This window comes from Halictus rubicundus, chromosome 9 (genome assembly GCF_050948215.1).
Source record: "Halictus rubicundus isolate RS-2024b chromosome 9, iyHalRubi1_principal, whole genome shotgun sequence".
Taxonomy (NCBI): Eukaryota; Metazoa; Arthropoda; class Insecta; order Hymenoptera; family Halictidae; genus Halictus; species Halictus rubicundus.
In genome coordinates, this window is record NC_135157.1 from 10,584,078 (window position 1) to 10,610,530 (window position 26,453).

At 32.8% G+C, this 26,453-nt stretch overlaps 8 protein-coding genes across 15 annotated transcripts; 4 read left to right on the forward strand and 4 right to left on the reverse strand.

Annotated features, from left to right (window-relative positions):
* Nucleotides 1-244: 244 nt before the first annotated feature.
* On the reverse strand, nucleotides 245-3,541 carry Gatb (glutamyl-tRNA(Gln) amidotransferase subunit B, mitochondrial). 2 transcript variants are annotated; one of them, XM_076794060.1, is made up of 11 exons: nucleotides 3,413-3,541; nucleotides 3,025-3,112; nucleotides 2,797-2,944; nucleotides 2,613-2,726; nucleotides 2,312-2,484; nucleotides 2,078-2,226; nucleotides 1,638-1,873; nucleotides 1,340-1,525; nucleotides 1,094-1,230; nucleotides 885-1,008; nucleotides 245-794 (listed from the first exon to the last, which is right to left on the reverse strand). In XM_076794060.1, the coding sequence occupies exons 2-11, from the start codon at nucleotides 3,102-3,104 to the stop codon at nucleotides 579-581; spliced, it is 1,563 nt and encodes a 520-aa protein (XP_076650175.1). In that variant the 5' UTR covers nucleotides 3,105-3,112; nucleotides 3,413-3,541; the 3' UTR covers nucleotides 245-578. The 2 variants fall into 2 exon arrangements, with proteins under 2 accessions (XP_076650175.1, XP_076650176.1); XM_076794061.1 differs by lacking the exons at nucleotides 3,025-3,112; nucleotides 3,413-3,541 and having other exon boundaries at nucleotides 2,792-2,927.
* Nucleotides 3,527-6,035, forward strand: Dpm3 (Dolichyl-phosphate mannosyltransferase subunit 3). Its single transcript, XM_076794079.1, has 3 exons — nucleotides 3,527-3,980; nucleotides 4,107-4,334; nucleotides 4,417-6,035. The coding sequence occupies exons 2-3, from the start codon at nucleotides 4,107-4,109 to the stop codon at nucleotides 4,480-4,482; spliced, it is 294 nt and encodes a 97-aa protein (XP_076650194.1). The 5' UTR covers nucleotides 3,527-3,980; the 3' UTR covers nucleotides 4,483-6,035.
* Rad23 (UV excision repair protein Rad23) lies at nucleotides 4,694-8,626 on the reverse strand. Its single transcript, XM_076794071.1, has 6 exons — nucleotides 8,398-8,626; nucleotides 8,249-8,321; nucleotides 7,856-8,015; nucleotides 7,583-7,762; nucleotides 7,040-7,371; nucleotides 4,694-6,774 (listed from the first exon to the last, which is right to left on the reverse strand). Exons 1-6 carry the CDS (start codon nucleotides 8,461-8,463, stop codon nucleotides 6,404-6,406), a joined length of 1,182 nt encoding a protein of 393 aa, XP_076650186.1. The 5' UTR covers nucleotides 8,464-8,626; the 3' UTR covers nucleotides 4,694-6,403.
* Nucleotides 8,627-9,742: 1,116 nt separating this feature from the next.
* Cdc50 (cell cycle control protein 50A) lies at nucleotides 9,743-13,368 on the reverse strand. 4 transcript variants are annotated; one of them, XR_013082826.1, is made up of 6 exons: nucleotides 13,187-13,368; nucleotides 11,997-12,821; nucleotides 11,751-11,916; nucleotides 11,303-11,359; nucleotides 10,477-10,582; nucleotides 9,743-9,984 (listed from the first exon to the last, which is right to left on the reverse strand). XR_013082826.1 is itself a non-coding variant. In XM_076794073.1 (5 exons), the coding sequence occupies exons 1-4, from the start codon at nucleotides 13,236-13,238 to the stop codon at nucleotides 11,347-11,349; spliced, it is 1,056 nt and encodes a 351-aa protein (XP_076650188.1). In that variant the 5' UTR covers nucleotides 13,239-13,368; the 3' UTR covers nucleotides 9,743-10,582; nucleotides 11,303-11,346. The 4 variants fall into 4 exon arrangements, 2 of the variants coding, with proteins under 2 accessions (XP_076650188.1, XP_076650187.1); XR_013082825.1 differs by lacking the exon at nucleotides 11,303-11,359; XM_076794073.1 differs by having other exon boundaries at nucleotides 9,743-10,582.
* A 70-nt stretch (nucleotides 13,369-13,438) lies between these two features.
* LOC143357517 (elongation factor Tu-like) lies at nucleotides 13,439-15,644 on the forward strand. 3 transcript variants are annotated; one of them, XM_076794069.1, is made up of 6 exons: nucleotides 13,445-13,517; nucleotides 13,704-13,778; nucleotides 13,895-14,396; nucleotides 14,590-14,958; nucleotides 15,047-15,238; nucleotides 15,312-15,644. In XM_076794069.1, coding segments are annotated over exons 2-6 (1,344 nt in total). In that variant the 5' UTR covers nucleotides 13,445-13,517; nucleotides 13,704-13,776; the 3' UTR covers nucleotides 15,591-15,644. The 3 variants fall into 3 exon arrangements, with proteins under 3 accessions (XP_076650182.1, XP_076650184.1, XP_076650183.1); XM_076794067.1 differs by having other exon boundaries at nucleotides 13,439-13,517; nucleotides 13,704-14,396; XM_076794068.1 differs by lacking the exon at nucleotides 13,445-13,517 and having other exon boundaries at nucleotides 13,691-14,396.
* Nucleotides 15,645-15,770: 126 nt separating this feature from the next.
* Blw (ATP synthase subunit alpha blw, mitochondrial) lies at nucleotides 15,771-19,329 on the reverse strand. Its single transcript, XM_076794059.1, has 8 exons — nucleotides 19,149-19,329; nucleotides 18,707-18,820; nucleotides 18,186-18,535; nucleotides 17,566-17,922; nucleotides 17,098-17,479; nucleotides 16,885-17,029; nucleotides 16,268-16,385; nucleotides 15,771-16,197 (listed from the first exon to the last, which is right to left on the reverse strand). Exons 1-8 carry the CDS (start codon nucleotides 19,212-19,214, stop codon nucleotides 16,083-16,085), a joined length of 1,647 nt encoding a protein of 548 aa, XP_076650174.1. The 5' UTR covers nucleotides 19,215-19,329; the 3' UTR covers nucleotides 15,771-16,082.
* Nucleotides 19,330-19,920: 591 nt separating this feature from the next.
* Gbeta5 (guanine nucleotide-binding protein subunit beta-5) lies at nucleotides 19,921-23,184 on the forward strand. Of its 2 annotated transcripts, XM_076794074.1 has the most exons (7): nucleotides 19,922-20,398; nucleotides 20,517-20,664; nucleotides 20,739-20,957; nucleotides 21,050-21,186; nucleotides 21,252-21,370; nucleotides 21,643-22,000; nucleotides 22,473-23,184. In XM_076794074.1, exons 3-7 carry the CDS (start codon nucleotides 20,852-20,854, stop codon nucleotides 22,800-22,802), a joined length of 1,050 nt encoding a protein of 349 aa, XP_076650189.1. In that variant the 5' UTR covers nucleotides 19,922-20,398; nucleotides 20,517-20,664; nucleotides 20,739-20,851; the 3' UTR covers nucleotides 22,803-23,184. The 2 variants fall into 2 exon arrangements, with proteins under 2 accessions (XP_076650190.1, XP_076650189.1); XM_076794075.1 differs by having other exon boundaries at nucleotides 19,921-20,676.
* A 346-nt stretch (nucleotides 23,185-23,530) lies between these two features.
* Nucleotides 23,531-26,418, forward strand: Usp14 (ubiquitin specific protease 14). The gene is made up of 6 exons (XM_076794066.1): nucleotides 23,531-23,787; nucleotides 23,896-24,074; nucleotides 24,199-24,651; nucleotides 24,845-25,114; nucleotides 25,201-25,489; nucleotides 25,715-26,418. Exons 1-6 carry the CDS (start codon nucleotides 23,772-23,774, stop codon nucleotides 25,987-25,989), a joined length of 1,482 nt encoding a protein of 493 aa, XP_076650181.1. The 5' UTR covers nucleotides 23,531-23,771; the 3' UTR covers nucleotides 25,990-26,418.
* Nucleotides 26,419-26,453: the final 35 nt, after the last annotated feature.

The following is a 26,453-nucleotide window of genomic DNA, read 5'->3' on the forward strand; positions in this document are numbered from 1 at the left end:
GAGAATACATTGTTCATAATATAATAAAGAAACCTTGAGTAATCGTAGTGAACGATTATAAACTTCTGCCAAATGTACATTATCATGTCGTCTTGCTACGACGACACAAATGAAATTATTCTTTAATAATAGTTTATTAATTTGATAAAGATTGTTCCTATTATCATACTTTGTACCGTTTTAACGAACATGTCCCACCCTCAGGTATTATGTAGATCAACGAGTCATTGAATATGGTCTGACGTTTTTTTTTTGTGAAATATTTTACGATTTAATTAACACTGTCACAAAATGAAAACTTGTGCTGATTTAGACGAAATTTCGATGTTACAGAGGAGACTGACCTCGCACTAGTCTCCGATTTGTTAGACCACAAATATTTATTTCTCATTTGATTTTGTATTTGTGACTACGATTTATAAAAGTAAATGCTAGAAGAAAATTAATTACATGTTTTATATGATATTTTAAATGTGAAGATGTGTAAATATGCTAAAAACAAAAAATAGACGTATTCAATTATTCATAGAGTTATTATTTAAAATACCATACTTTACAAAACAATACAACCTACTCGATTAACTTAACAACCTCGTAAAAATTTGTGTAACTTGAGCTGTGTCTGCGCAGTCATTGGTAGCCTGAAGTGCTGCATGTATAAATTTCTTAAATACGTTCCTTTTTCCACGCTTATACTTCGCAACCAGTTTTGGATTTTTCTCCAGTATGTCTAAACACAATTTTTCCAATTCTTCTGGATCTGCTATTAGGAACCAATTATTCTCTTCCACAATCTTTTGAAAATAGAACATAGTGAAAACTGGTTATTCTTTACGAAATATTTTATATTTTATAACTTTAATACTTTCAATCATTCTGCTTACCTGTTTCGGTGTTTTCCCCGATTTCTGATGAATGATATGCAATATTTTTTCAAATATGTTGTAGTTTATTTGTTTATTTTGTAATAAGTCAATCATCTCTCCAATATAATCGACATTGTTAATTCTAAAATTTAGTATAACAACATTTGATTAACAAATTATCAGTGTAAAATTAACATTATATTATTCTTTTATTTTACCATACTTACAAAAATTTGAAATCCAAGTTTTCATGCTGAATATAACCTAGTAGTTTAGTCATTAAGACTTTTGCTACTAATTGTGGATTGCGTTTTTTATCTTCTTTGCTTAAAGTATGAAATAGTTCTAATATTTCTATATCATTCTAAAATGTAGAAGTCAAAATAGTTATTATTCGAGTTTATCATCAATTTGTAAAGATAATAAATGAAAATATATTTCATATGCATTGCCGCCTCGCGAATACAATTTACCATTACTACTAAAATCATATGGGGTGTAAGATGAGAATCCATCAATCTGTTTCTTATTTCTTCTGGCAACTCGGGCAATTGCTTTTTCATTGCCGGCACATTAACCAAGTTATACTTGTTTTCCGTGTTTTCGTCGACGTGTAGGCGTAGAAGAGGTAAATTTGGCTCGGGCATAAAACGGTAGTCCTAAAATTGTTTTTCATTCATTTCATAAATAATGTCCGTATTCACGTATACAGAATGTTCTGGCACGCCCGGAATAATGTTGAGCATTATTATTGACAAGTATATACATTACATGATCATCTTCTTTTTCACGCATGACGATTGTCTTTTTTTTAACTGCATCCCATGCTCGAGTCTCATTAACTACTCGACCTCCGTCGTTTAGAATCGATATTTGCCTTTTTATTTCATACTCAATAGCGTTACAAACGGAACGCACACTTCCAATATTTTTTATTTCTGTACGAATACCCAAAGGTGCATTTTCTTTGCTTACAGAAACATTTGCGTCCACTCTCAGTGCACCCTCTGTATTTATAAATGTATAATATAATGAATCCGTCTATAACAATTGATTACTTCAAATGTAATTAGAGGTGTGCGAGAACCTGAATATGCTATTCCAATATATTTGAGAACCCGACTCGTCTCGACCCAATGCCTTCTCAACACGCCCCTACCATCGGGTTCTCGCACACCTGTAAATATAATAATAGTTTATAAATAAATAACCTTCCATTTTACATGAACATGTGCCTAATAACTGCAAAATCAATGACAACTCCTTTACAAGTGCTGCTGCCTCCTCTCCATCCGTCAGATCTGGTTCAAAGACCAATTCCATCAGAGGTAATCCGGCACGATTAAGATCAATCAAACTCCTATTACAGATTCAACACAAGAATGAACTGTTACCTCCAAGTATACAGATTACTGTCAAAAACAAGAATTCAATATAACAAATACTTTCCAAGCTCTTCATAGTAGTAACTTCTTCCACTGTCTTGCTCCAATTGTATTTGCTTAATCCTGGATGACTTTAAATATGGTTTTTTATGTACCGATGGATTGAACACGAAAAAATTAATTTTCCCATTCATGGCTAAGGGCTTTTTGTGTTGCGTAATTTGGAATCCTGCCTACATAGAATAGTTTTTGCTTTAACAACTATAACTAACTGGATTTTATTAATTTTTCTATTTTAATGTATTGCGTATAATGTCAATTATAACGTTTCACTTCCTTCCAGAACATAGTAAATACTTACAGGTAAATCAGAATAAAAATAATGTTTTCTCTCAAACATTGAAACATTCTTTAATTCACAAGACAATGCCAAAGCAGTTAATACTCCGTTTTCTACACATTTCTTATTTAATACCTATAATAGAAATGCAATATAAAAATGTAGGAAAAATTCGGTTTTTTAAAAACTGTTTGTTATACTTTACTGGCATTGTTCCTGGTATTGCACAATCGAACAGTGACACACAGGAATTAATTGGACCATTGAAGTTTGCTGCAGCTCCAGAGAATAATTTCGAAGTTGTTGCTATTTGTGCATGAATTTCTAAACCTATTGTAGGTTTCCATTCTGACCTTTATGAACACATTATATTATTTTTATATATTGCTTTCCATTTTACAATACATATACATAACTTTTTTGATATACTTACAGGTTTGTTGAGTTAAATCTTTTGCATATCTTTTTATAATACTTTTTCATAAAAATACGGCTCTTTCTACACAGCAACATTGTTTCGACTTCCCCAATTTAAACGAAACAATGAAAAGGTATTTTTATACCTTACTAACAAGTAAACAGTTACATAAAACATTATCATTAAAATGAAAGTATAATGTAATTAACATTATGTTGTATGTAAGATCTTTTGTCGAACGGTAAAAAGAATTTATAATTATAGAAATAAGCGTGTATATTTACCTATTTTGTTTTATTTTAAAGTTCCTCTGTCTATTTAAAAAACACTAACCGAGTTACTAGATTTACTTCAAGTAACAAACATTAGTTCCGTAACGCGATGTTATTATTTTGTTCATTACTTGACTAGAACATTTTTTAAAATATAAGTATTTTCTGAAATCGAATAAAAACATAGTGCATACATATGGCACGTGATGGCAAAGAAAATACATTGATCTTCACAAATTCGCTGTCAGAGGGCTTTGAACACAAAAGTAAATTCTCACAAGTTACTCGTCGAAATCCAGTGCTGCATTTGTATCAGAAATTCTTTTAATATAACTACTGAGAATATATCTACATTTAAATGTAATCGATACTGACTTTATTAAATGCATTTTACTAATAAATTCAAATAATATAATCCAAGTATCAAATGTTTAGGAAAATACATTTCTTTTTGGGGTTAAATTTGGTTACGCTTATCTCTAAAGCAATTCTACTGTGGCGCTATCATATGGTCAAAAGTAAAGTTTGAAATCAGATTTATTAAATCGATACACGTCACATGTTCGGACTTTTTGTTAATGTTTACATTCTTTACGTTTAACAAAAAGGGCAGTGCATTTTGAAAATTAAATACAAACTGTTGTATTAACCGTTGCATTATTCAATTACAAGATATAATTCAGTCATATATGCTTCAGGGTATGTAACGCATATAATAAGTTTATTATTCTACTAGTTAAAAGATCCTCTAATATTAAATGATATTATTTAACGTTGTCTGCACGAATGAATAAATTTGTATAAGGATTTTTGTGAAATTTTCAGATGACAAAGCTAATGGAATGGCTCTTATTTGCAACCATATTTTTTGGTGTGTGGTTCTCTGCAATTACAGGAAACATTAATTTATCGTTTATTCGAGAATGGCATCAAATTATAATTTTTCTGCCTCTGATTGCTTTATCCTTATTTGGATCATATGCGGTCATCACTGTCTTATACAGAGTTTTTACATTTAATAATTGTGAAAGCGCGGCTGTTGAATTGCAACAAGTAAGTATGAGAATAATTGAAGGATATTGAATATTTTCTATGAAATTCTTTTTCATTCAAACATTATCCTTAATTTTTCTAGCAAATCGAAGAAGCCAAGGAAGATCTTCAGAGCAAAGGTGTAAACTTAAAAGGCAAAATTGCCTAAATATTTTTCCACTAGCTAAGTAATGTGTCAATATATATATATACAATTATCTTATATACGTGTCATTTGTACAGATTTTTAAAAAATATTTTATAAGTACGAAAATAGCAAAACTTGTGTAATAAAAGTGTTTATGTTTACAAATAATATTAATCAACATAACAGAACAGATCTAGCTTTCATGTGTTTATTAAATGAAGAACAACGCAGATTGAAGGTGTATAGTGTTTTACTTTAATATTTAAATTTAAAGCATTTATTTATTATGCTACAAATAAAATTTGATAAATAACAAAGAATGTGATTTTGCTAATTAACAGTTTTGTTTTTAGTGTGTATTAGTTTTTGGCATTCAACATGTAAAGAAAGTTGAATCAAAAAAGTATTTTCTGTAATGTCTATTTCATGCCTTAACTCTTCGTAACAGTGGAAACTTTGAGATCGTTTCCAAACATTACTACATTAGTAATGGTAGACTTATCCTTACAATGAAATATTAAACTGGGCTAAATATAAACTATGTGTAGTCCATTTGTATAGGAAGGAATCTTACATACACGAGTATGCATCTTTAAAAAAAAAGATATCAACAAACTGCAGAGTCTTAGAACTTACACACTTCTCTTTAAATAGCTATATGTACCAAAAACAGGGAGACTAACATATTCGTTTGTGCATAGACTCACATAATTTTTATTTATTAAATATGCAACCTTTCAATATTATTTGTTTTACATTGTATTATATCTCTAATAAAATTTTTAATATTGGTACTAGTATTTTCAAAATTCAAACGGCTCCTAGTAAGTTACGTATTATTATATTAAGGCTACAGTACGTTGAATGCATTCTCATAATATTAATAATCTCATCGCCTCCACTTTTATAGAAAGTTAATTACAAATTTTCTTTGTAGATTCATATTTCTCATAAACTGCCTTGAATTCGTCTGCTTTTTAGATACTTTATATATGTTTATTACTTATTAACTAGTCATAAATTATACGAACTTCTGTTTTTTTTTCCTTTTTAACGAGAAAGAATGGTTTAATATTGAGGTCAAGAACAGAATTTAAAAAGATTCGAATGCGTCTGTTACTAAGATTTTCATTTTTTTTTTGTTTAAGTATTTCTTACATTTTGTTAGTTTATCATAAATGAAATGATTGGTAATGTTTTATTGATGAACAGCTGTCTTCTTAACTTTTGTTTAAAAAATACAAGACTTTTTTATACATACATACATAGGCGCAAGTTATACGCAAGTACACACATATATACATATGCAGTCATACATATACGGATGCACTTACATAATTTTTATATCAGAAAGCCTATTAAATGTACAAAGTATATGTGTCGTACACATATATACGTTTTGGATATGCTCTAGCAACGTATACAAATTTGCATGTATGTGCGTCATTGTATTATAACTTCAACATATAAATACAGTAGCGTATTTATATTTTCTTTATAATAGTTTATTAAACAATCAGGCTTTCTTACATAAAAATGTAATTACACTGCTCCATATATTTAGAAAACAAAAATTTTTTGCTGTAGGGCAATATCTCAGACTGCAAGGATGGATTATAACACTGATGCAAGCTATTCAATTTCAATCTCAATATAAATATAAAAGTTTATACTCAGAAATAAGATTATTTAAAACTACAAATAATTTGATATGTTGAGCAGTCGGTAAAAAAGAGATTTGATTAAATTTGTAGGATTCGCCAAAACTAAAGCTGACACAGTCTCTAGTTAGAGAATTAATAGAAAATAATATAAATATGTGTGCATACTTATATACAAAACAAAGTTTACCAGTCGAAAGTAATAAGTGGCGCCTGTGTAATTACCCACCCTATATCAGTCATTTAACTCCTTTATTATGAAATCAATGAAGTGCGTTGCTTCAGTCATCAACACTTTGTGACAGCAAAAAGTTAGCAGCAAGATTCTCATTTTTTTCACACGCAAAGTAAGCTTGTACAACTAAATGTTCAGAAAAGCCTAATGCTTTCAACCTCTCAATAGCTTCCTTATCTTGTGGTGTTACCTGAATTATACCGTACCCGGGGCCGGCGCCGGCGCCGGCACCGGCACCAGCACCTGCTCCTGTTCCAGTTCCAGCACCTGTCCCAACTCCAGTCCCAGCCCCGGCTCCAATTGCGGCTCCCAATCCTGCACCAGGTCTTCCAGTTAAAGCACCAGGAGCAGTAGCTGATGTAACAGACGATGCGGAGACCGGTGTGGTCCTTGCACTTGTACCACCTGTTGTTTCTACTACTCAAAAATAAAAGGTATAAAATCCTTGAATGTGTAAATGATAAAGGTGTGCAAGAACCCAAATATGCTGGGAAATCCCGAAATTTTCTAGAACCCGTCCCGATCTCGGATAACATTCTCCGACCCGACATTTCCACATTCTCGCACACCTCTAATAACCGAATTTAGATATGCAACGGGGACGGGGGAAATATTGATAGAATACTATTTTATGCATACGCTAACTGTGCACTTTCCAGTGTAATATGCAAGAAAAACTAACCAGGTTCGTTAAGCATGCGCACGAATGCTTCTTGATTTTGTGAAATAAGTTGTAACAGCGCAGGATTAGTTTGACCAATTTGTTGAAGCACAGCATTCAGGAGTTGAGGATTCTGTTGAATAACTTGACGCATCTGCTGAAATTGAGGCTGCATTCTCAGAAATGCTAGAGGATGATGGGCATGATCTTGAAGCACTTCTTGTAGTTCTGGTGGTTCTTCTGGTGGGTCTTCAAAGAGCTGAGCTGGTATACCTGTTAAAAGGTATTCGACAGCTCTATCAGGATTATTGAAGCTGGCTCTTAATGCTTGTTCCACTTGATCACGTTCATATCTGATACAAATTAGATTTATGAGACAAGAACTCAAAGAAGTTGCAATTAGGAATTTATAATATGCAGGTGTTCAAACTTATATGAAACAGACCACTGTTTCTTAAAGTATTGAAAATGTAAAAGAAATTTAATTTTTATACTACACACTAGTGATGGTCTCTTCCATGTAAGTATGAACACGCTGTATATTTTTACAATATAGATACCAACCCCATGTCCATGATGTTGTTTACCATAGTGTTATATTCTTCACCCATTAACAAGGCACTTTCGGCTTGACCTCCAACATTTTCAGTGGTAGTAATTGTTTCTGATTCTTCCTGTACATTACTGGCAGGCTGTGGTGCAGTTTGAGTAGTCGGATTTGTACTAGGTGGTGGCGCCGTTGAGCTAAGACAAAAAATAAATATATTATTTACTACAGACACATTTTGCCAAAACTTAAAAGTGTAATATAAAATTCTTGCAAATATTATATTATACCTGGTTGTACTACTTTCTTCTTTATTGTCACTTTCTGTATGTTCTTGTTCAGCAGTTGGAGGATTACTACCAGTTTTAAGCTTTGTTACCATAACAACTATGAATTTTGTCTCATCTATATTATATTCTGTTAGCGGATGATCATCCGCTAATATTTTTCCTGTAAAACGAGCAATACGATTACACAGTAACAAATTTACAAGTCATCATCACAAGAAACAATAGAATTTTAAAAAAGTAACTAAAATATGCTACAATTTCATAAAGTTCATTCTCAAAATTTGTAGCGATTAAAATAAATCTACAGAAAAGTCGGAAAATTGCAATTTTATGGAAACATTTAACAAATCGATTATTAAGAGAAAATGAGGTTATGTAAGACGTATCGCTTACCAGCATATATTAATTTCTGATGTTCAGCTGGGAAACCTTTCTGGGTTTCGATCTTTTGTTTCAGATCCTTTACCTATAGGAAAAATGTAGTTAGAATGTATATTACACTTCACGGAGTTACACATTTTGCATTCACTATATTCGCCTACCGTTTGCGATGGATCAATTTCCACTGTAAACGTCTGTTGTTGCAAATTTTTCAGAGTTATAATCATGTTGAAAGAGAAAAAAATTAAGACTACAGTGCCAGTTGACGAAAGAAACTTTGAAAAATCTTGTGTAACAAAGCTACAAAGATGTTTTGGTAAAGATCTTTTCGGCGATGAGTCGGCACTGCTTTGAGCAGCTCACAAGTGCCTAACTCGTGGTAGTATGCAACTGAAAACATATGATGACATTAAGCAGTCTTTTCAACGATGAACAGTTGACTGTACAAGGCGTGTACTAAAATAAGATTGCTTTTTAACATTAATTACGAACGTCCTTACCTTTAAGTTCACTTTCTTGAATAATAATGTAAAATTACTTTACACTTAAATATATGTTCAATATGTTAAATATACCGTAATGCCTATATGATATGTATATATTCATTAATAATAGTGATAACCCGAATTTTATTTTGATATGAAATGTTCAGATAACAGATTAAAAAAGAGAGAACGTTAAATCAGAAAACAAAATGATAAGCGGATAGTTTGTTAAAGATTAATATTAATTTTTTTTTATTTATTCTTTTATTGAGTTGTATGTATTGGGTTTATCTAAAAAAATATATATTCATGGAGATATGCAGGGTGTCACCTAACGTTTGCACCTCAAATATCTTTGTTGTTTCTAAAGATACGTAAAATATGGTAAGGACAAAGTTGAATGGTACAATGGGGCTGACACGATGCCAAAAAATTTTGTTTTTGTTATTTTTTTTAAAGATATCAAGGTCACCTTGACTTTTTTAAATGAAACCACCCCTTTTTAAATACCTATAATAATAGTCCCTTTCATTAGGAATTCAGTGACTATATTATTCCAAGTTCATTCAAGGTCAAAGACAGAAAAAACGTATAAGATTTAGAATATGAAATCAGAATACATTTATCACGGTTGAGACTTGTAGCAAATAGTAAAGACACTATGGTCGTAATTAAAGTAAACATACCAAGGTCCTTCAATGTTATAGTTATTCAGCATTCTTATTTACTTATTTTTCTTATTCTTATTTACTATCAGTTACTTCAGTTTGTTTCCAAACGCGATTCCGCTATGTCTTATTCAATGACTGAAAAGTGTGATATGATCATGATTTACTCTGAATGTAGACAAAATGCAGTGCAGGCCCGATAACTTTATGAAGAAAGGTACCCCGAGCGAAACACTCCTTCTACACTCCTTTAGACAGACTTTCATTAATACGTACAGGTTGTTTCGAAGTACTGGAAGTCTACATGCAAGACAGCACAAACTGACTCACCCTGTATATATATATAATATGTATTAATAAATATAAGAATATTTTTATTTATACATTTATACATTCATCGGTGACTAGAGTAGAGCTACAAATATTTAAAAATGTCTGGAATATACATAAATGTTACATAAAAATATGTTACACACTAAGTAAATCTTAACAATGAATTAAGATACTCAATAAGGTTTATTACACAGGTATTACATAAACACAGCTTTTCACGGAAGAGATGATGATCTTCATATAACAATAATAAAATCTTTGGCTATAACAAAGGAAATCAATTTACATGCTTTCATGGCTAGTAACAATTCTATTTTGAGTATCTCAATATGTGTACATTTAATTAAAAATCCACTTGCTGTTAATTATATTGTTGTAATATACAATCGTATATATTGTACTGTGTACACATTACTTTTAAATCTTTTCTTTTCATTATTTTTTGTACATATGTATGTAAAAAGACAAGATCTAAACGTTATTACACCTGTTATTATTATTTTTAAAGTATATATATATTTTTTTATATACAAAAGTAAACGTCCAAATAATAGACAAAACGTACATTATAAATTTAAAGAATTAATTGTTGATACAAATACAATAAAAAAACTTCTTGTTGAACTGTTTTTTAAATATCTTTTAATCTTTTTAAAACAAGGAATACTGTCTTTTGTAACTGTTTACTATATTTCGTTTCATACATTTACACCATAAGAAAAACTATACTAAAATATGTTCTAGTAACACTTACAAAATAAATGCAGAGTGACCATAATGCTCTTCAAACGTTGAGAACGTCTATGTGCAATTATTCTTGGTACGGTGTATTTGGGGTCACGGTAATCATCTCTGTTACACTACAAAATAAATGTTACTCGATTATATAAGTTCCTCAGATAACTAATTTCAACAGTATATCTTGATTATTAATGTTAAAAAAAAACAGAGAAAATTGTAAGCTGTATATAAAGAGCCAAGAAAGAAATTAATTCATTCGATGCAAACAAAAGGTTGTAATAAAATTTATAACAAAAAGTTTGTTATTATGAAATAAAATATTTAGATTTTACTCTTCAAATGAATACATGCTACATGAATTTTCATTAATTTCTACGTTTCTACAAACTAATTTGTAATATGGATATGTAACAAACTGATCAAAATTCAGTTTTTCAAAGTAACATATTTCAATGAGTGAACAGAAAACCAAACGGATTTTACAAAAAATTATTTTAGCTTCATACATAATACATGAAGCACATTTTTTAAGCAAACGAAGAACAAAAGACAAAGTGAAACATATACATTGCAGAAGTTTTAATAAACATAAAGAAACATTCAGAATAATTGTGAACTGAAATTTTATATAATCTATATATAATGAATTGGAAATAGTATATTTGAAACGTACTACATGCACATAATCTAAATAATTAAAATTACATCCCCAGGACCAACTGTATAATTCATTAAAGAATGGACATTCCAGACAAATTGATAAAGCCACAGCACGAATAAAACGAGTGTCGTTAACATTCTTACAGAATTAGACGTAACACAATATGACAAACACTTACAAGAACAATTATGGTGCCCTAAGCATACTTTCTTGCAGTCATCTTTACATTAGTTTGCTGTATAACATACATTACATAATAATTTATTGTCAACTTTGAATCGAAGATACATAATTTTATGAACTTTAGTTCATGAAGTAAAGCATAGTGTAGAGAAATATATGTTTAAGAGATATTTTTAGTAGTTTTAGTTGATACAAACTACTATTTTTGATACACTCATTCTTCAAGTTGTTAATAAAAGTTCTGAAATATTTTCTGGGATAAAGAACGTATTAATACTGTTATGAAAATGCAATCGTTGTCCCCTAACTGTTAGGTTTTTGAATTCTTTCATTTTTTATAGAAAGATTTTAAGTTCTAATTAAAAGCCTCTCTTAAGCATAACACCACTTAGTGACAGGAGAAACAAGAAAAATATAATAAGGTATGTAATATTTATCTTTACCTTTTAGAACACTTGATGTGTATTACTAATAATATGAGACCTAGTAATAAACAAATACATCCTACAACTATGTAAGCAATACCAAGAAATGGATTTTTTCCACCAAGAAGAGATGTAGTACTTAAAATCATTTTTTTCTTTCCATCAAAAGCTGATACAGAATATGCTACAAAAAGAAGATATATATTTTAAAACTATTCTTTTACACGTGAACCAACTTACTTGTTTGAAATAATTTCTACTTACTATAATTAATAGTAAGTTTATAATCTCCTTTTACTAATCCATCAGTGAACCCATTTACTGCATCGTCTACCCTACGATAAAGTTTTCGAAAAGTAGGCAAAGCGGCAGTTCTCATCCAAACAATTAAATCTTCATTTTGAAAACCATTATTACTCTTGTCATCTGGATCTAACTCATAGATATATTTATCCCAATTTTTTGGCTTTGCATATCCCTCGAATGCTTCTTTCAAGTCACCTTCAGGGTTTTTAAATTTAATGGCCTTATCTGAAGGCCAAGCTATACCAGTTCTTAATAACGGCACTTTCATTCTATGTCTCATAGAATCTAATGATAATTCATCACTGAATAACGAATTGGCAATGGCTCCACATGGTACAATTGGTTTACCTCCATCATAGGCGAATGGCTCACAGTCATTAGAAACTATATCGCTTAATTTCCCTAGTAGTTGATTATCATCACGTGACTTAACGTACCTTCTGTGATTTTGGTAAAAGTTAGTCAAACCATAATACATATAAATCTTTCCATTGAAATCAGATGGTAACTGGAAGTTTATTTCACAAACACAAGGTGTTGGAGAATGAGGCTTTTCCATAATATAATCTGCACATTTGTAAGGTATACCCTCGGAGCGAATATAGTTCGTAGAATTACAGTCTGTATAGTCTATAATATATTCTTTAACTTGATTAGAAAAGTAAAGCAATCCAATCCCTACTGGTATAAAAGCAATTCCTATTACAAAAAATGTTGGCAGCACAGTCCCAGCTGTAAGTATTGGCTGCCAAGCAGGTAAACGTTGCTGTTTGAATGCACTGTCTGTTTAAAGGAAACATTAAGTTATGACAAAATATCAGTGTAATTAATACTTACTAAGTAATAAAGTTATCATGTAATAGTTTAAAAATGTGATTTTCATTGTCTAATTAAATTATTTCGAATCGGATAACGGATTTTCATGTAAATACAAAGGTATATCAATTAATTTGTAGAAATTACTGTCAATTTATTTAATTCATTAGAGATTCTTTTAGGTTCGACGTAAAATGAGAAAATCAGTATGTTTCATAAGACTTCTTATCATATCAAATTTCATGGAATAAAATGAGTATTCTACGTATGAAGTACTTTTTTAAATGCGACAAACACCAAATAAAGTTGTAATTTTTATGTATTAAACTTACCCGATGGTTTCTTCGTTTTTGGTATTGAACTTACTTCACTGATGGAAGTCATGCTTCTTAATTGAAATGTTCACTTAATATTACTATTTTCAGCAATCGAGTGTTGCCATTTGTATTTAGAAAGATAATTATTAGTATCAATTACTCATCAGACGTTTCTAATGTATAGAACATATATATATCTCATGGCATAGAACATCAATGAACAGAAACAGGCACGATATGTCAAAACTTGAACGCGCTACTATACATATTGTATTGGCATTGATTATGCACTTACATACTGCTCCAATTATACACTTATAAATGACGCATTTGGAAAAAAAATACTGTAGGTATAATTGTTTTACAGTTCTGGTTACTGGTTACTGGTTTATTTTTCTCTTTATATTTTTTACATAAAGATGGCGTTGAAGAGCTTGAGCTCTATCTGCCCAATACAAACCGGTCCTTATGTTAAATATATATATTTTGTGGAATTGTAAGATTGAATGTCCGTCAGACCTTTTTTTTATAGATGTGGTCAGCTTGCTCACGACATTTCAATATCGTCTGCTATCTCCTGTCGACTAACCTACGTACAAATTTGGATGTTAATGCCCAATTTTGTATGTAAACACAAATTATTAAAATTCATTTTAGCTAGGCGATAAACAAAATATAGGCAAATACAAATACCATGTTTTATAAATTGATAAAACACCAAAGGATTGTTACAGATTTATATAAGAAATATAACATACGACAAATAATATCATGTAAAGATTTACTAAAATTTAAACAGAGTGTCCAGTATTATTGCACTGAAGCAAAATCGGCGAAAGAAGAAATTTGTAATGTAGGCACGATAGGACATGTAGATCATGGTAAAACAACACTAACAGCTGCTATAACAAAACATTTATCAGAAATATATAAGGATTGTAAATATGTATCGTACAATGAGATTGATAAAGCACCCGAAGAACAGAAACGAGGCATCACAATAAATATTGCCCATATTGGGTATATGACTAAGAAGAGACGGTATTCTCATACAGATTGTCCAGGCCATGCTGATTTCATTAAAAATATGATCAGCGGAGCATCGCAGATGGAAGGTGCTATTTTGGTAGTTGCTGCTGATGATGGTCCCATGCCACAGACAAAAGAACATTTATTGCTAATCAAACAAATTGGAATTAAACATGTTATTGTATATATAAATAAGGTTATAAATATTTGTTATGGACAATTATATTTAAATTATATAAATATTTTAGGTATCTCTAGCAATAAGGAAGTAGCTCCAATTTTTACGCATACTGTATTATATTTACGCAAATTACCTTGAAGCAGAGCTGCTCCCTTATTGCAGCAGCCCTATCACTGTTTACCTATAATGTATATCAAATTGTCCATAGGTTGATTTAGCAGATGAAGAAATTTGTGAACTCATTGAGATAGAAATTAGAGAACTGCTTTCTGCATATGGTTTCAATGGTATAGACACACCAGTTATTCGAGGTTCAGCTTTGCTTGCTTTGAATGGAGATAAATCGGAAATTGGAGTTCCCTCTATAGAGTTATTATTGAATGCTTTAGACAATATTCCAACACAAGAAAGAGATTATGCTTCTCCTTTTATAGTACCTATTGATAATATCTTCACTGTACCAGGTAGAGGTACAGTTGTAGTTGGAACAATGGTAAAGGGTACTATAAAAAAAGGAGAAGCAGTAGATTTATTAGGCTTCAATGAAAAGATGTCAACTTATGTTTCAGATATTCAGGTGACAATTTAGTTATATTTTGATATGTGGAATTTATCTACTTATTAAGCTGCTAACAGCAACAGGTAATTTGTAAATGTTTTGTTAGATTTTTCGGAAAAGTGTGCCAGTAGCACAGGCTGGTGACAATATTGGCATCCTATTAAGAGGTATTAAATTAAAATCTATACGCAGAGGAATGCTATTATCTAAAAGCAACAGTTTAAATCTTACTAATCACTTTGAAGTACAGTTTTATTTATTATCTGAAGAAGAAGGTGGTCGTCGTAACTCGTTACCAGTATGTACTCTTACAAATATTATGTGTTACAAATTTACTTTCAATCTGGATAATTTATATCTAATTTTTGTAGTTGAATGGATTTTGTACAATGATTTACTGCTCAACGTGGAACGTGTATTCTCGTTTCGACTTTTTATTGCCAGCTGGAACGAATATGTTAATGCCGGGAGAATTCGCAACCGCCAGGTTAACATTATTGTTTCGCATGCCTGTGATAGATGGTCAAGTCTTTACTGTCCGCGAAAGAAATCAAACAATTGGTACAGGAAAAGTCACGAAAGTATTGGAGGAGATACCAGTACACAAAAGAAAAATGCACCAAGTCAAAGTTAAGTTTGACGAAATCTGAATCATAAAATTATCTTCCAAGGATCAAGAAAAATATTCAATTTAGTATAAATTGGAAGATTGCCAAATTAGATCTAGGCGTTTGAAACTGTATGAGCAAGTTACAAATGTGAATTTAACATACATTTTAGTGTAAAAAGAAGCAATGTGCTTCCATGGTAAGGAAAATAAACAACACAGATTTGAAAAAATTCTAGAGCTTTATTACTCATCTCTTTCTGACACTTCTCCCGCTTTTGCTATGTATGAAATTTTATTTCAGGAGAAGCAACCGCTGGTAATAACCAATTATGATACTGTATAACGATCAACATGTAATGAGTACAAGTATTTGTGTAGTACTATCGTGTTTAGCGTTCGATTGTGGAATTCTTTCTTCGTAATAATATTTATAATGTGCAAGTGGTATACATTAGAAACTAACATGATAATGAATATCATTTGCACATGTCTCTTGCATAGCAGAGAAATATTATTTATTTATACTGACAATTTAATCTGAGAACGATGCAAGGAAGTCGGTGACGACTTTCTTCAATTTCGCGTCAGAAGCTTCGCTAATAGTATTTTCCTTGGCGATGGTGTTCAAAAGGTCTCGTTGGGAAGATCTGAAACATTTGAATGTTAAATTAATGCGCATTCAAATAAAGTAAATTTAAAAGCTACTCGATTAGCTACCTGACGTGTGCAAGGAATTCTTTTTCAAAGGCAGTGATTTTTGAGGGTTCCATTTTGTCGAGATACCCACGGACACCACAGTAGATAACAGCTACTTGTTCTTCAATAGCCATGGGCACTGAAAAAATATTACAGTTCTATACACATCTTATCATTCATTCATTCGACCAATACTTCCTTCAGCTTTATTGTGTATACAGCATGTTGACGACAAACATTTCTAATACAGTTGGAACATTCACTACTACATTTGAAGACCATCTTTGTTCTTTACAATGCAACGTTATATTTTTATAACCATAGTTAGCAGTTTTTTAGAGAAACAGTCATTTATACTACGAAGCCATATTATAATATAACATATGAAAATTTGCTCTAAAAGAGTATATTCCATTTGAAAAACGAAAATGACCTTCGAATGTTTGAAGTGACTGCACCCGTAAAAGATGGTTAGTGTTTAGTGCTCCTTCACATGAAGATACGTCGGTATTGCGATTCATGCGGTATATGAATAAGTATATAACATATGAACAAATGATCGAAACAAATACAAATGAGACTCGTATTTTCGTATGAAAGGACTTTTACCAAGTAATTCATAAAGTAAAGAACCTTACCATATTGTCCTTGTTTCAAAAGCTCTGTCAATCTAACACCACGGTTCAACAGTTGTTGGGTTGCAGCGTCCAAGTCAGAACCGAATTGCGCGAAAGCTGCTACTTCACGGTACTGAGCCAATTCCAGTTTCATGGAACCAGCCACCTACGATGCAAAATGTAATTAATGAAAAAGAGATTTATACAATTTTTATCACATATGTAGACAATTACCTGCTTCATGGCCTTGGTCTGGGCAGCAGAGCCGACACGGGATACTGACAAACCTACGTTAATGGCGGGACGAATACCTTTGTAGAACAATTCCGTTTCCAAGAAAATCTGACCGTCCGTGATCGAAATGACATTTGTGGGAATATAAGCAGACACATCACCAGCCTGGGTCTCGATGACGGGCAGGGCAGTTAATGAACCACCTCCCAAACTTTCGTTCATTTTAGCCGCACGTTCAAGGAGACGAGAGTGGAGATAGAATACATCACCAGGGTAGGCCTCACGACCTGGTGGTCGCCTCAACAACAGAGACATTTGTCGGTAGGCCACGGCTTGCTTGGACAAGTCGTCGTAAATGATCAAAGCGTGTTTGCCGTTATCTCTGCAGAATGAAAAGTTGTAATGATACATTTTTAATTAAATACTTTTCATGTCTATTCCAGAGAAGTTTATGTAAACTGATAATACCTGAAGAATTCTCCCATAGCACAACCAGAGTATGGGGCCAAATACTGCAGAGGGGCGGCATCGGACGCAGTTGCAGAGACAATGATGGTGTAACCGATGGCTCCACTGTCTGTCAAACGTTTTACAATTTGGGCAACAGTGGATCTCTTCTGACCAATGGCAACGTAGATACAGTACAACTTCTTCTTTTCCTCTCCGCCGTCGTTGAATCTCTTCTGGTTAATGATGGTATCAATGGCAAGGGCTGTTTTTCCAGTCTGTCTGTCACCAATGATCAACTCACGTTGACCACGACCAATGGGTACTAGGGAATCCACGGCTTTGATTCCAGTTTGCATAGGTTCCCTTACAGATACCCTTTAAAAAAATATATATAGTAAGATGTATGTAATAAAAAATAATTGTTTACCTCTTTCACAGTTGCTGATGCATATTTACACTTTATATTTACTAGGATTTGATCATTTGGATTTATAATTACTCGCATAACTTACACGAAAGTAAAAATGTTCTAGAATGTATTGGATCTCTATTAGTTCTCTTATTATTTATAATCACAGGCTGTGAAAGAGCTAATTCTCATAGTGAATAATGACAATTGTGTTAAAAAAAATAAATACCTAGGGATGATACCAGGTGCTTTAGTACCAATACGGAATCTCAATTTGTTATTAAGAGGTCCTTTACCATCAATAGGATTACCTAACGCGTCTACAACACGTCCCAACAGTTCTTCACCCACTGGCACATCCACAATAGCTCCAGTACGTTTGACAATGTCTCCTTCCTTAATGTGCCTGTCATTACCGAATACGACAACACCAACATTATCGGGTTCCAAATTCAGAGCCATACCCTTTAACCCTGAACTGAATTCTACCATCTCATCGGCCTGAATATTCTTCAGCCCATAGACACGAGCAATACCATCACCAATGCTCAGTACCCTACCGGTTTCTTCAAGATTGGTCTGCGGTTTCATTAAAAGTAAATATCCAATTAATAAAATCCATGGAAGTAATGTACATGTAAAGTACTAAGATGTCGCCAAATATTACATAACATTTTTTCAAATCAATTAATAATATAAATCTACATGCTTTTAACGTGTTTTTAATGAATGACAGAATTCCTGATGTACCTTAGGAGATGTACCAAGTATACGTTCTTCCAAAATGGAAGAGATTTCTGCAGACCGACGACTGCAGGATACATGGTATTTGCAGGAGGCAATGCTGGCAGCAGGCCATTTTACCTATAAAAAAGGTTTTTAATTTATTATTGTTACATCTCAGATGTAACACAATTCAAATGCTTATTACATAACTTGGTATACTTCTGTTTATGTAATAGACTACAAGCACAGTACTTTTGACAAAAGTAATACAACAGTTGTCAACGAATTACGACAAAGATCCTTGTTAGTCAATGAAAATAATTTTTACTTTACGAAGATAATAATTTGACGAAACACTACACGAGTTCGAACAAGTTGTCCCAAGGTGGAAAATGTCGGCGTGTTCGACGGAGCAATTCTTCCGTTAATGGATCGGTTAAAAAAGAATTCGAAAGAAATAAATTACCTGGATCGTAGCGTTCGGTAATTGCCTCGCTATCGACGAAGCCAAACGTAGGGAGAGTTGAGCCATTTTGGTGTGTCGAAAGCCCGTCAATCGGACCACGAATTCAGAAACGAAGAACGGTCAAGACAGGGACCAGCAGAAGAACGTCCCGTTCAACCCCACTCTGACATCCACACCGGCAGGAAGTCGATATCCATCGACCTGCGCCGTAACCTCGAATCCAGATGCATGCATTAATCCATAAACTACCGTATACTTCTCTTAATATTCTGTGCGCAAAGTTTGGCGTAATTTATATATCAAATAAACTCTTATGAAAGGATACACTCGACTAACGAATATTCAATATACAAGTTTCAGCATATTAGATTTTGGATACGAGGTTATACGCAGTAGCACACTCCCAATATAACGAACGAGCGCGAAATTCGAATTCGAACTGTATATTACTGTACAACCAACGTATAATTATTATTTAATAACATAGAACTTAGACCTGCGCTTGTATCAGATAATTATTTTTAAATATCAATGTACAATTAACACCTCTAAAACAAATGTCAACAACTTTTTACCAAAGGAGTAGACTTTCGTTTGTTTTAAAATAATAATTGCGACACGATTTTTTTGTGTATAATAAATAATAAAACTGTATCAAGACATTGAAGTAGGTATGAATCATGCAGTTCAAAAAAAGGGGGGTTATAAAAATATATAAAGTATATTGCATACTCGTTACAAACATTTATAAGTACAATACATAAAACTGTTTCTTTCATGTGTCATAGTTTGTAATTAATTAATAGATTGCAGATCATTCTGCAAAATAAAAATGTTGTGCATCAATTCTAAGAAACAGGGACCAAGTAAAAAATTCTTTCTTTCCTTAATAATTTTAGTATCTTGAAAATGATACATTGGTATTTCTAAATTCTTTTCAACTTTTCTTTATTTTAAATAGTATCTATTCATTCCTTTCATAAATACATAAAAGCCGCCGTTTATTCATTAATTTTGTAACATGTTACAAAAATATTATTATTGGACAGTTTTGCATTAACTGTATGTAAGGAACGTGCAATGTTCGCAGTCGGACATAAAAATATTCAGACATAATAGGGTCGATATCGCAACCAGTTGTAGTAATAGTTTAGTAATAATAGATTGTTTTAATCCACATCTATTGTTAACGATGAAGCTTTTTTTGCATGAAAAATAAATGAGCCTTTATAAAAATGAACAATATTATGGTTGGTAGAAACTGTCAAATTGTCAGGTTAAGTTGGCCGAATATGGAAGCGTCATTGCATCGGCGCTAAAGTTTGTTATTGTCGTATCGTATTGATTATTGCTGTCGACCGTGTTTAGAGATACCGACGACGATTTCGAGTGAAAACAAATGAATAATCAGCAAGAAAGAAGTGAAAAAATATTAAAAAACTCGTCCATGCAGAAAGACATTCGCTGTGTTCTCAATAATTACAATTCGGCCGTGTTTCTTGCTCGAAAGCAGCAGGTGATAAGTCTGGTAATTCATTGTTTACAATTTATACGAAAGAAGCTACAGTCTGTTTTAATTAAACAATACAGGTTACAGGAAAATGAAGGCTGATTTGTAAAAGAAGACACATTCGAATGGCACTGTCTACATTGGAACTGTTTATCTTTTATTAACAAGTACCTAGTATCATAAATCTAAAAATATGGATGGTGCCACTGAATCAGAACTTATAGAGAAACTAATGAAAGAAGCTGAAAGTTTAAAAATACGATTGGAGGAAGAACGACAGAAATTAAATGATATTACTCGTAATTGTTATATTAGCTTTGCCTAAGAAACATGTCCTTTGTAATACATATTTGGGAATTGGATTGTGACTTAATTCATATTATTATTTCAGTTGCTAGTGTCGCGGATAGGCTTGAAGCAATCAATTGTACCACTGTTAAACCACGTCGTGTTTTAAAAGGTCACCAAGCGAAAGTCCTTTGTTCTGATTGGTCACCTGATAAACGACATATTGTCTCTTCTTCGCAGGTCAGTGGCCAGTTTAATTGTTCATGTATTCCATGAAATATTTCTTCACATAGTAAATATTTCAGGATGGTAAAATGATAATATGGGATGCATTTACAACAAACAAAGAACATGCCCTTACTATGCCAACAATTTGGGTTATGGCTTGTGCTTATGCTCCAAGTGGTGCTCTTGTCGCGTGCGGGTATTAAGCATGTTTAAGATTAAAGTCAATGTCAAAACAACTGGCCACTCAAGGTCACTTTTTTGACGGTATACAAGCGACGTGTAGGTCTTTCCTCACATGAGATGTTTTGGTATAGAAGATGAGCATAGTACCCCTGCATAAACAGTTACCTTATAGATACTATAGTTTAATTTCTCCTTCATGACCTATAGTGATCAATTGACTTTGGCATAAATTTTATCTTTTTGATTTAATAATGGTGAATTGAATTTTATGTTTCTTTTTTGCAGGGGACTAGATAATAAAGTTACCGTATATCCTTTGAGCCAAGAAGATGATGTCTCAATGCGCAAAAAAACCGTTGCTACGCACACATCTTATATGTCCTGTTGCGTGTTTCCTAATAGCGATCAACAAATTTTAACTGGTAGCGGAGATAGTACGTGCGCTTTATGGGACGTAGAGAGTGGACAACTGTTGCAAAGCTTTCTCAGGCATTCCAGCGATGTTATGTCTATCGATTTAGCGCCAAGCGAAACCGGTAACACATTTGTTTCTGGTAGTTGCGATAAAATGGTTCTGATATGGGATATGCGCACCGGTCAATGTGTTCAAAGTTTTGAAGGACATCAGTCTGATGTTAACTCTGTATGTCTATTCTATATACTATTCGTTAATATACAGGGTGTTGGTATAATATTTATTATATGGAGCGTCCCACTAACTCTGTTACAAGGCAATATATCCGCTATTTTTTATGCTCCGCGAAATGTCAAAAATACAAATTATTTGGTTTGTGAGCACATATTATGGTGGGAATCATTTCTTCCTCAAAGTGTTTTTTTTTTCAAGACGTCAAGGTCATCGATGTTTTTTTGTATGTAACTTCATATTTTTATTACTATAATGTGATAGCTGAGATCAAGGCGAAATCAATTCAGTTAGTGGGACACTTAGATTTTCTGTTCAAATTCCATCGTACAAGGAAGTAAATGAATTTCGGTTTCATTTTGATTTGTAGAATCATCCCCTAAAATATCGATTACACGAGCACCTTGTATACATTACTTACTCAGATTAAGTTAACGATATTAGGAGTAAATTTTCTTTTGGAGTTTAGGTAAAATTCCATCCCGGCGGAGATGCCGTTGCAACAGGTTCTGACGATTCAACCTGTCGTCTATTCGATTTACGCGCCGATAGAGAAATAGCTGTTTACGCAAAAGAAAGTATAATATTTGGGGCAAACGCTGTTGATTTAAGTGTTAGCGGACGCCTGCTCTTCGCCGGTTACAGTGACTACACTGTAAATATATGGGACACTCTGAAATGCCAACGAATTGCATTTTTGTATGGACATGAAAACCGAATATCATGTTTACGGGTTTCCCCGGACGGAACTGCCCTCTCAACTGGAAGCTGGGATTCGACTTTACGAGTTTGGGCTTAGTTTCGATAAGACTACACTTGCCATTTCATTATACTGTTAGATGAAACTCAAAACATTTCTTGGTGCAAAATGTAAATCTTGGAAACCTACACAATGAGATTACTACATGTTGATTTTAAGTACAATACTCTGCAGAATTACACAATACATGAATTGTTGTAACATAAGAGTATTGTTATAGTCATTACACAGACATTATAGCAAATAAGTGAGATTAGAAATCGTGATTGAATGTCACGATTATAACAATGTGATAGTTTGACATTAATAATTTTTAGGCTGGTCCTAATTTATAGGAAATTGCGCGAATAGTATATCTATTTAATCGAATATGTTATTACCCTATATAAAACTTAATAAAAGATTGATTCATGCATACACTACTCATGTGATTAATGATATAATGTTTTATTTTTTTTTTATCTATTGTTCTGCATTACAATGAAATAAATTTTAATTGTATAGCAAAGATATTTTATTCTACAAATGGGGTCTTTTAAATATCGAATCGATTTGGTAAATGTTTTCATTATAATATTGTTAATGAAAAAAAATTTGATTCATCAAATAAATAACGAATATTTAACCAACTCTACCCGAAACAATATCACTCAAAAATTCAATAACAAATCGTGTGACTAGGAATCGGCGAATGTGAGAGGTCTCGATCCCGATGACGTGGTATGGTGTCCGTACGTGTAGCACTTGCTGTACGTATAATGCATAAATGTGGGGTAGTGTACATGTTGCACTTTTGCTGGTAGCGTTTGTTCTCGCGCGCGCGGTTTCCGAGTTGAGTGAATAACCCTGCAGATATACATACGTCTGTACATGTATATATATACGCGAATGTCTGACGGTGCATTTTACCCAAGTTTATAGTCATAGTTGACAAACATTGTAATAGTTCAGTTTATGAATTAACATACATCCACACGAAGTAAACACGTTGAAAAAATTTAAAGAAACATGCCTCAATACACGGGTGCGTATTGCGAAACTTCAAATTTCCGCAAGTCTAACCTAACATTTTTTGCATCGCGTTTTACCGCATAATATTTGGTTGCCGACCTTTACAATGTTTCTTTTCTAGTTAAAGTAAAATGGGGGAAGGAACTTTTTCCCGATGTGGAAGTGAACACGGACGAAGAGCCCATGTTGTTTAAAGCACAACTGTTTGCACTCACAGGAGTGCAGCCAGAAAGACAAAAAGTCATGTTAAAAGGAATAACATTGAAAGATGATGACTGGGGTAACATCAAAATAAAAGATGTAAGAGCGTGATTTAAACTATTTCGATTACCATTTTTTATCAACAATAATAGTTCGTAAATATCAAAAATTAGAAGGCCAGAATATGATTGGTATGATTTTGCAAGTTTTCACTTTGTTATAGGGCATTACTGTGTTAATGATGGGTTCCAAAGAGGAAGATGTACCTATGGAACCCATAGAAAAACCAGTATTTGTTGAAGACATGAACGAGTCTGAATTAGCTTCAGTTTTAGGATTACCAGCTGGTCTAAAGAATTTAGGAAATACCTGTTATCTTAATGCAACTATACAGTGCCTGAAAACTGTTCCTGAACTGCGAGATGCTTTAACTAATTATTCAGGAGAACTTACTCCCACCAAGAGTTATGCACATAATATAACGGCTGCTTTGAAAAATCTGTACGAGCGTATGGACAAAGGAATGTTTTACACACCCTTCTTTCTTGTGGAGCTAATGCACATAAGGTTTCCAAGATTTGCCGAAAAATCTGAACACGGAGAATTTCAGCAACAGGATGCCAATGAATGTTGGACAGAGCTTGTTAAAATGTTGCAACAACAGTTACCAGCAAAGGTTATTATAAAAGCAACTATTTTAATAAGTACTGATATCTAGATTCAAGTTCGGGTACACGAGTTACATGCTCAACATTTAGATAAAAAGGCAATTAAATTATAAAAAAGTTGTGCATAAATAGTTCAAAAAATATATTGCTACTTGTCTCATGAGAGAATTACTTTTTGTAATGAACATAAAATGGTTGCAGGACAATTCTGCACCTCCAGAAGATGAGGGACAAAGTTGCAAGCCTCGATCACTGATTGAACAATTTTTTGGAGGGACATTCGATACAGAATTAAAATGCGTGGAGTCCGAAGATGAGCCGCCTACTAAAGGGAAGGAGGAATTTTTACAACTAAGTTGTTTCATATCGACCGAAGTCAAGTACATGCATTCTGGACTTAGGAATAAAATGCAAGAACAAATCACAAAGATGTCCTCGTCACTAGGTAGAGATGCTGTATATACGAAAACGGTAAACGAATCATGTACAATGTGAAAAGAAAGCTCACGTTTGGAACAATGTCTCATGTTTAACGTATATGGTAATTTATTTTGTAGTCAAAAATTAGTAGACTGCCAGCATATTTAACTATCCAATTTGTACGTTTTTATTATAAAGAGAAGGAAGCAATTAATGCAAAAATTCTCAAGGATGTTAAATTTCCTCTTGAATTCGATGCCTTTGAATTGTGCAGTAATGAACTTCAAAGTAAACTTACGCCTATACGCGAGAAATTTAAAGAGCAGGAAGATCGTTTACTAGAAGAATCGCGACAGGCAAAAGACAAACCTGACACAGAAATTGAGAAAAAGCCAATGAAACAGGAACCATTCTGGTTTCCAAATGGTGAGAAATTTATATTTAAACTGTGTGTAATATTTAGATATCTGTAATACCTGTAATACCTGTAATACCTGTAATACCTGTAATATCTAGAACAGTATTTTTAAATTCTTCTAATATTTTTACCGTTTCAAATTACACGTACTCATTTTTGTCCTAAGTGCATGAAATCCACTGTTTAGTAATATCTTTTCTTTTCATATTATCATTGCATTATTATAATTACAGATTTAGGATCAAATAATAGCGGCTTCTATACATTACAAGCAGTTTTAACGCACGGAGGACGATCAAGTAGTAGTGGTCATTATGTAGCTTGGGTGCGACAATCGGAAGATAGTTGGTTCAAATGTGATGACGAAAATGTTAGCGCTGTAACGAACGAAGATATACTAAAGCTTAGCGGTGGAGGTGATTGGCATTGCGCGTATGTCCTTCTTTATGGTCCAAAAATTTTAGAAGTACCTGAAACAGATACCAGCGAGGATACAGCCGCCAAGTAAATCTTGCGTAACAAGGAAACTGAAACGACCATAACAAAAGTTTCCTTCCTGTATCTATCAGAGGAATGCATTTAAAAACCTCGAAAATTCCCAGCGCTATTGTACCTCCATACAGAGGGCCACATCTTTCCGTTTTATACTTAGTTCCAGGTACAGGTTTATTGAACACGTCGAAGTCCAAAGAATTCTACCATTTCTTTGTCACTTTTGTGTTGTCCTTCTTGGAAGGGAATTGTAAAGGGCGCAGCATTTCTTTTCGCGAAAATACAAAAGATTACGGGTACATTGTCGACTAACTGTTATAAAGGAATTCTGACTCCAATATGTTGTGGAGAATTGTTTTTGCATCATACTTAATTAGAATTTTCAATTTGCCAAAATATTGTACGATATATATTACATACTGTTTAAATACATAACACTGTATGCTACATCTCTTTTTCTGCCCACGTCCCCTTCCCTCC

Excerpts from the sequence above, each read along its gene's own strand:
- Gatb (XM_076794060.1), bottom strand. The coding sequence starts at position 3,104 with ATGTTGCTGTGTAGAAAGAGCCGTATTTTTATGAAAAAGTATTATAAA. Across the intron at positions 2,945-3,024 it reads AGATTTAACTCAACAAACCT|GTCAGAATGGAAACCTACAA; the intron begins GTAAGTATATCA and ends GTGTTCATAAAG. Across the intron at positions 2,727-2,796 it reads CAATACCAGGAACAATGCCA|GTATTAAATAAGAAATGTGT; the intron begins GTAAAGTATAAC and ends TTTCTATTATAG.
- Dpm3 (XM_076794079.1), top strand. The coding sequence starts at position 4,107 with ATGACAAAGCTAATGGAATGGCTCTTATTTGCAACCATATTTTTTGGT. Across the intron at positions 4,335-4,416 it reads CGGCTGTTGAATTGCAACAA|CAAATCGAAGAAGCCAAGGA; the intron begins GTAAGTATGAGA and ends TAATTTTTCTAG.
- Rad23 (XM_076794071.1), bottom strand. The coding sequence starts at position 8,463 with ATGATTATAACTCTGAAAAATTTGCAACAACAGACGTTTACAGTGGAA. Across the intron at positions 8,016-8,248 it reads TCAGAAATTAATATATGCTG|GAAAAATATTAGCGGATGAT; the intron begins GTAAGCGATACG and ends CTCGTTTTACAG. Across the intron at positions 7,763-7,855 it reads GAAGAAAGTAGTACAACCAG|CTCAACGGCGCCACCACCTA; the intron begins GTATAATATAAT and ends TTTTTGTCTTAG.
- Cdc50 (XM_076794072.1), bottom strand. The coding sequence starts at position 13,238 with ATGACTTCCATCAGTGAAGTAAGTTCAATACCAAAAACGAAGAAACCA. Across the intron at positions 12,822-13,186 it reads AAAAACGAAGAAACCATCGG|ACAGTGCATTCAAACAGCAA; the intron begins GTAAGTTTAATA and ends TCCTTTAAACAG. Across the intron at positions 11,917-11,996 it reads TAAACTTACTATTAATTATA|CATATTCTGTATCAGCTTTT; the intron begins GTAAGTAGAAAT and ends TTCTTTTTGTAG.
- LOC143357517 (XM_076794067.1), top strand. The coding sequence starts at position 13,866 with ATGTTTTATAAATTGATAAAACACCAAAGGATTGTTACAGATTTATAT. Across the intron at positions 14,959-15,046 it reads CTTATGTTTCAGATATTCAG|ATTTTTCGGAAAAGTGTGCC; the intron begins GTGACAATTTAG and ends ATGTTTTGTTAG. Across the intron at positions 15,239-15,311 it reads GTCGTCGTAACTCGTTACCA|TTGAATGGATTTTGTACAAT; the intron begins GTATGTACTCTT and ends TAATTTTTGTAG.
- Blw (XM_076794059.1), bottom strand. The coding sequence starts at position 19,214 with ATGGCTCAACTCTCCCTACGTTTGGCTTCGTCGATAGCGAGGCAATTA. Across the intron at positions 18,536-18,706 it reads TACTTGGTACATCTCCTAAG|ACCAATCTTGAAGAAACCGG; the intron begins GTACATCAGGAA and ends ATGAAACCGCAG. Across the intron at positions 16,198-16,267 it reads GAATTCCTTGCACACGTCAG|ATCTTCCCAACGAGACCTTT; the intron begins GTAGCTAATCGA and ends CAAATGTTTCAG.
- Gbeta5 (XM_076794075.1), top strand. The coding sequence starts at position 20,852 with ATGGATGGTGCCACTGAATCAGAACTTATAGAGAAACTAATGAAAGAA. Across the intron at positions 20,958-21,049 it reads GAAATTAAATGATATTACTC|TTGCTAGTGTCGCGGATAGG; the intron begins GTAATTGTTATA and ends TTATTATTTCAG. Across the intron at positions 21,187-21,251 it reads ATATTGTCTCTTCTTCGCAG|GATGGTAAAATGATAATATG; the intron begins GTCAGTGGCCAG and ends TAAATATTTCAG.
- Usp14 (XM_076794066.1), top strand. Across the intron at positions 24,652-24,844 it reads AACAACAGTTACCAGCAAAG|GACAATTCTGCACCTCCAGA; the intron begins GTTATTATAAAA and ends AAATGGTTGCAG. Across the intron at positions 25,115-25,200 it reads ATGCTGTATATACGAAAACG|TCAAAAATTAGTAGACTGCC; the intron begins GTAAACGAATCA and ends TTTATTTTGTAG.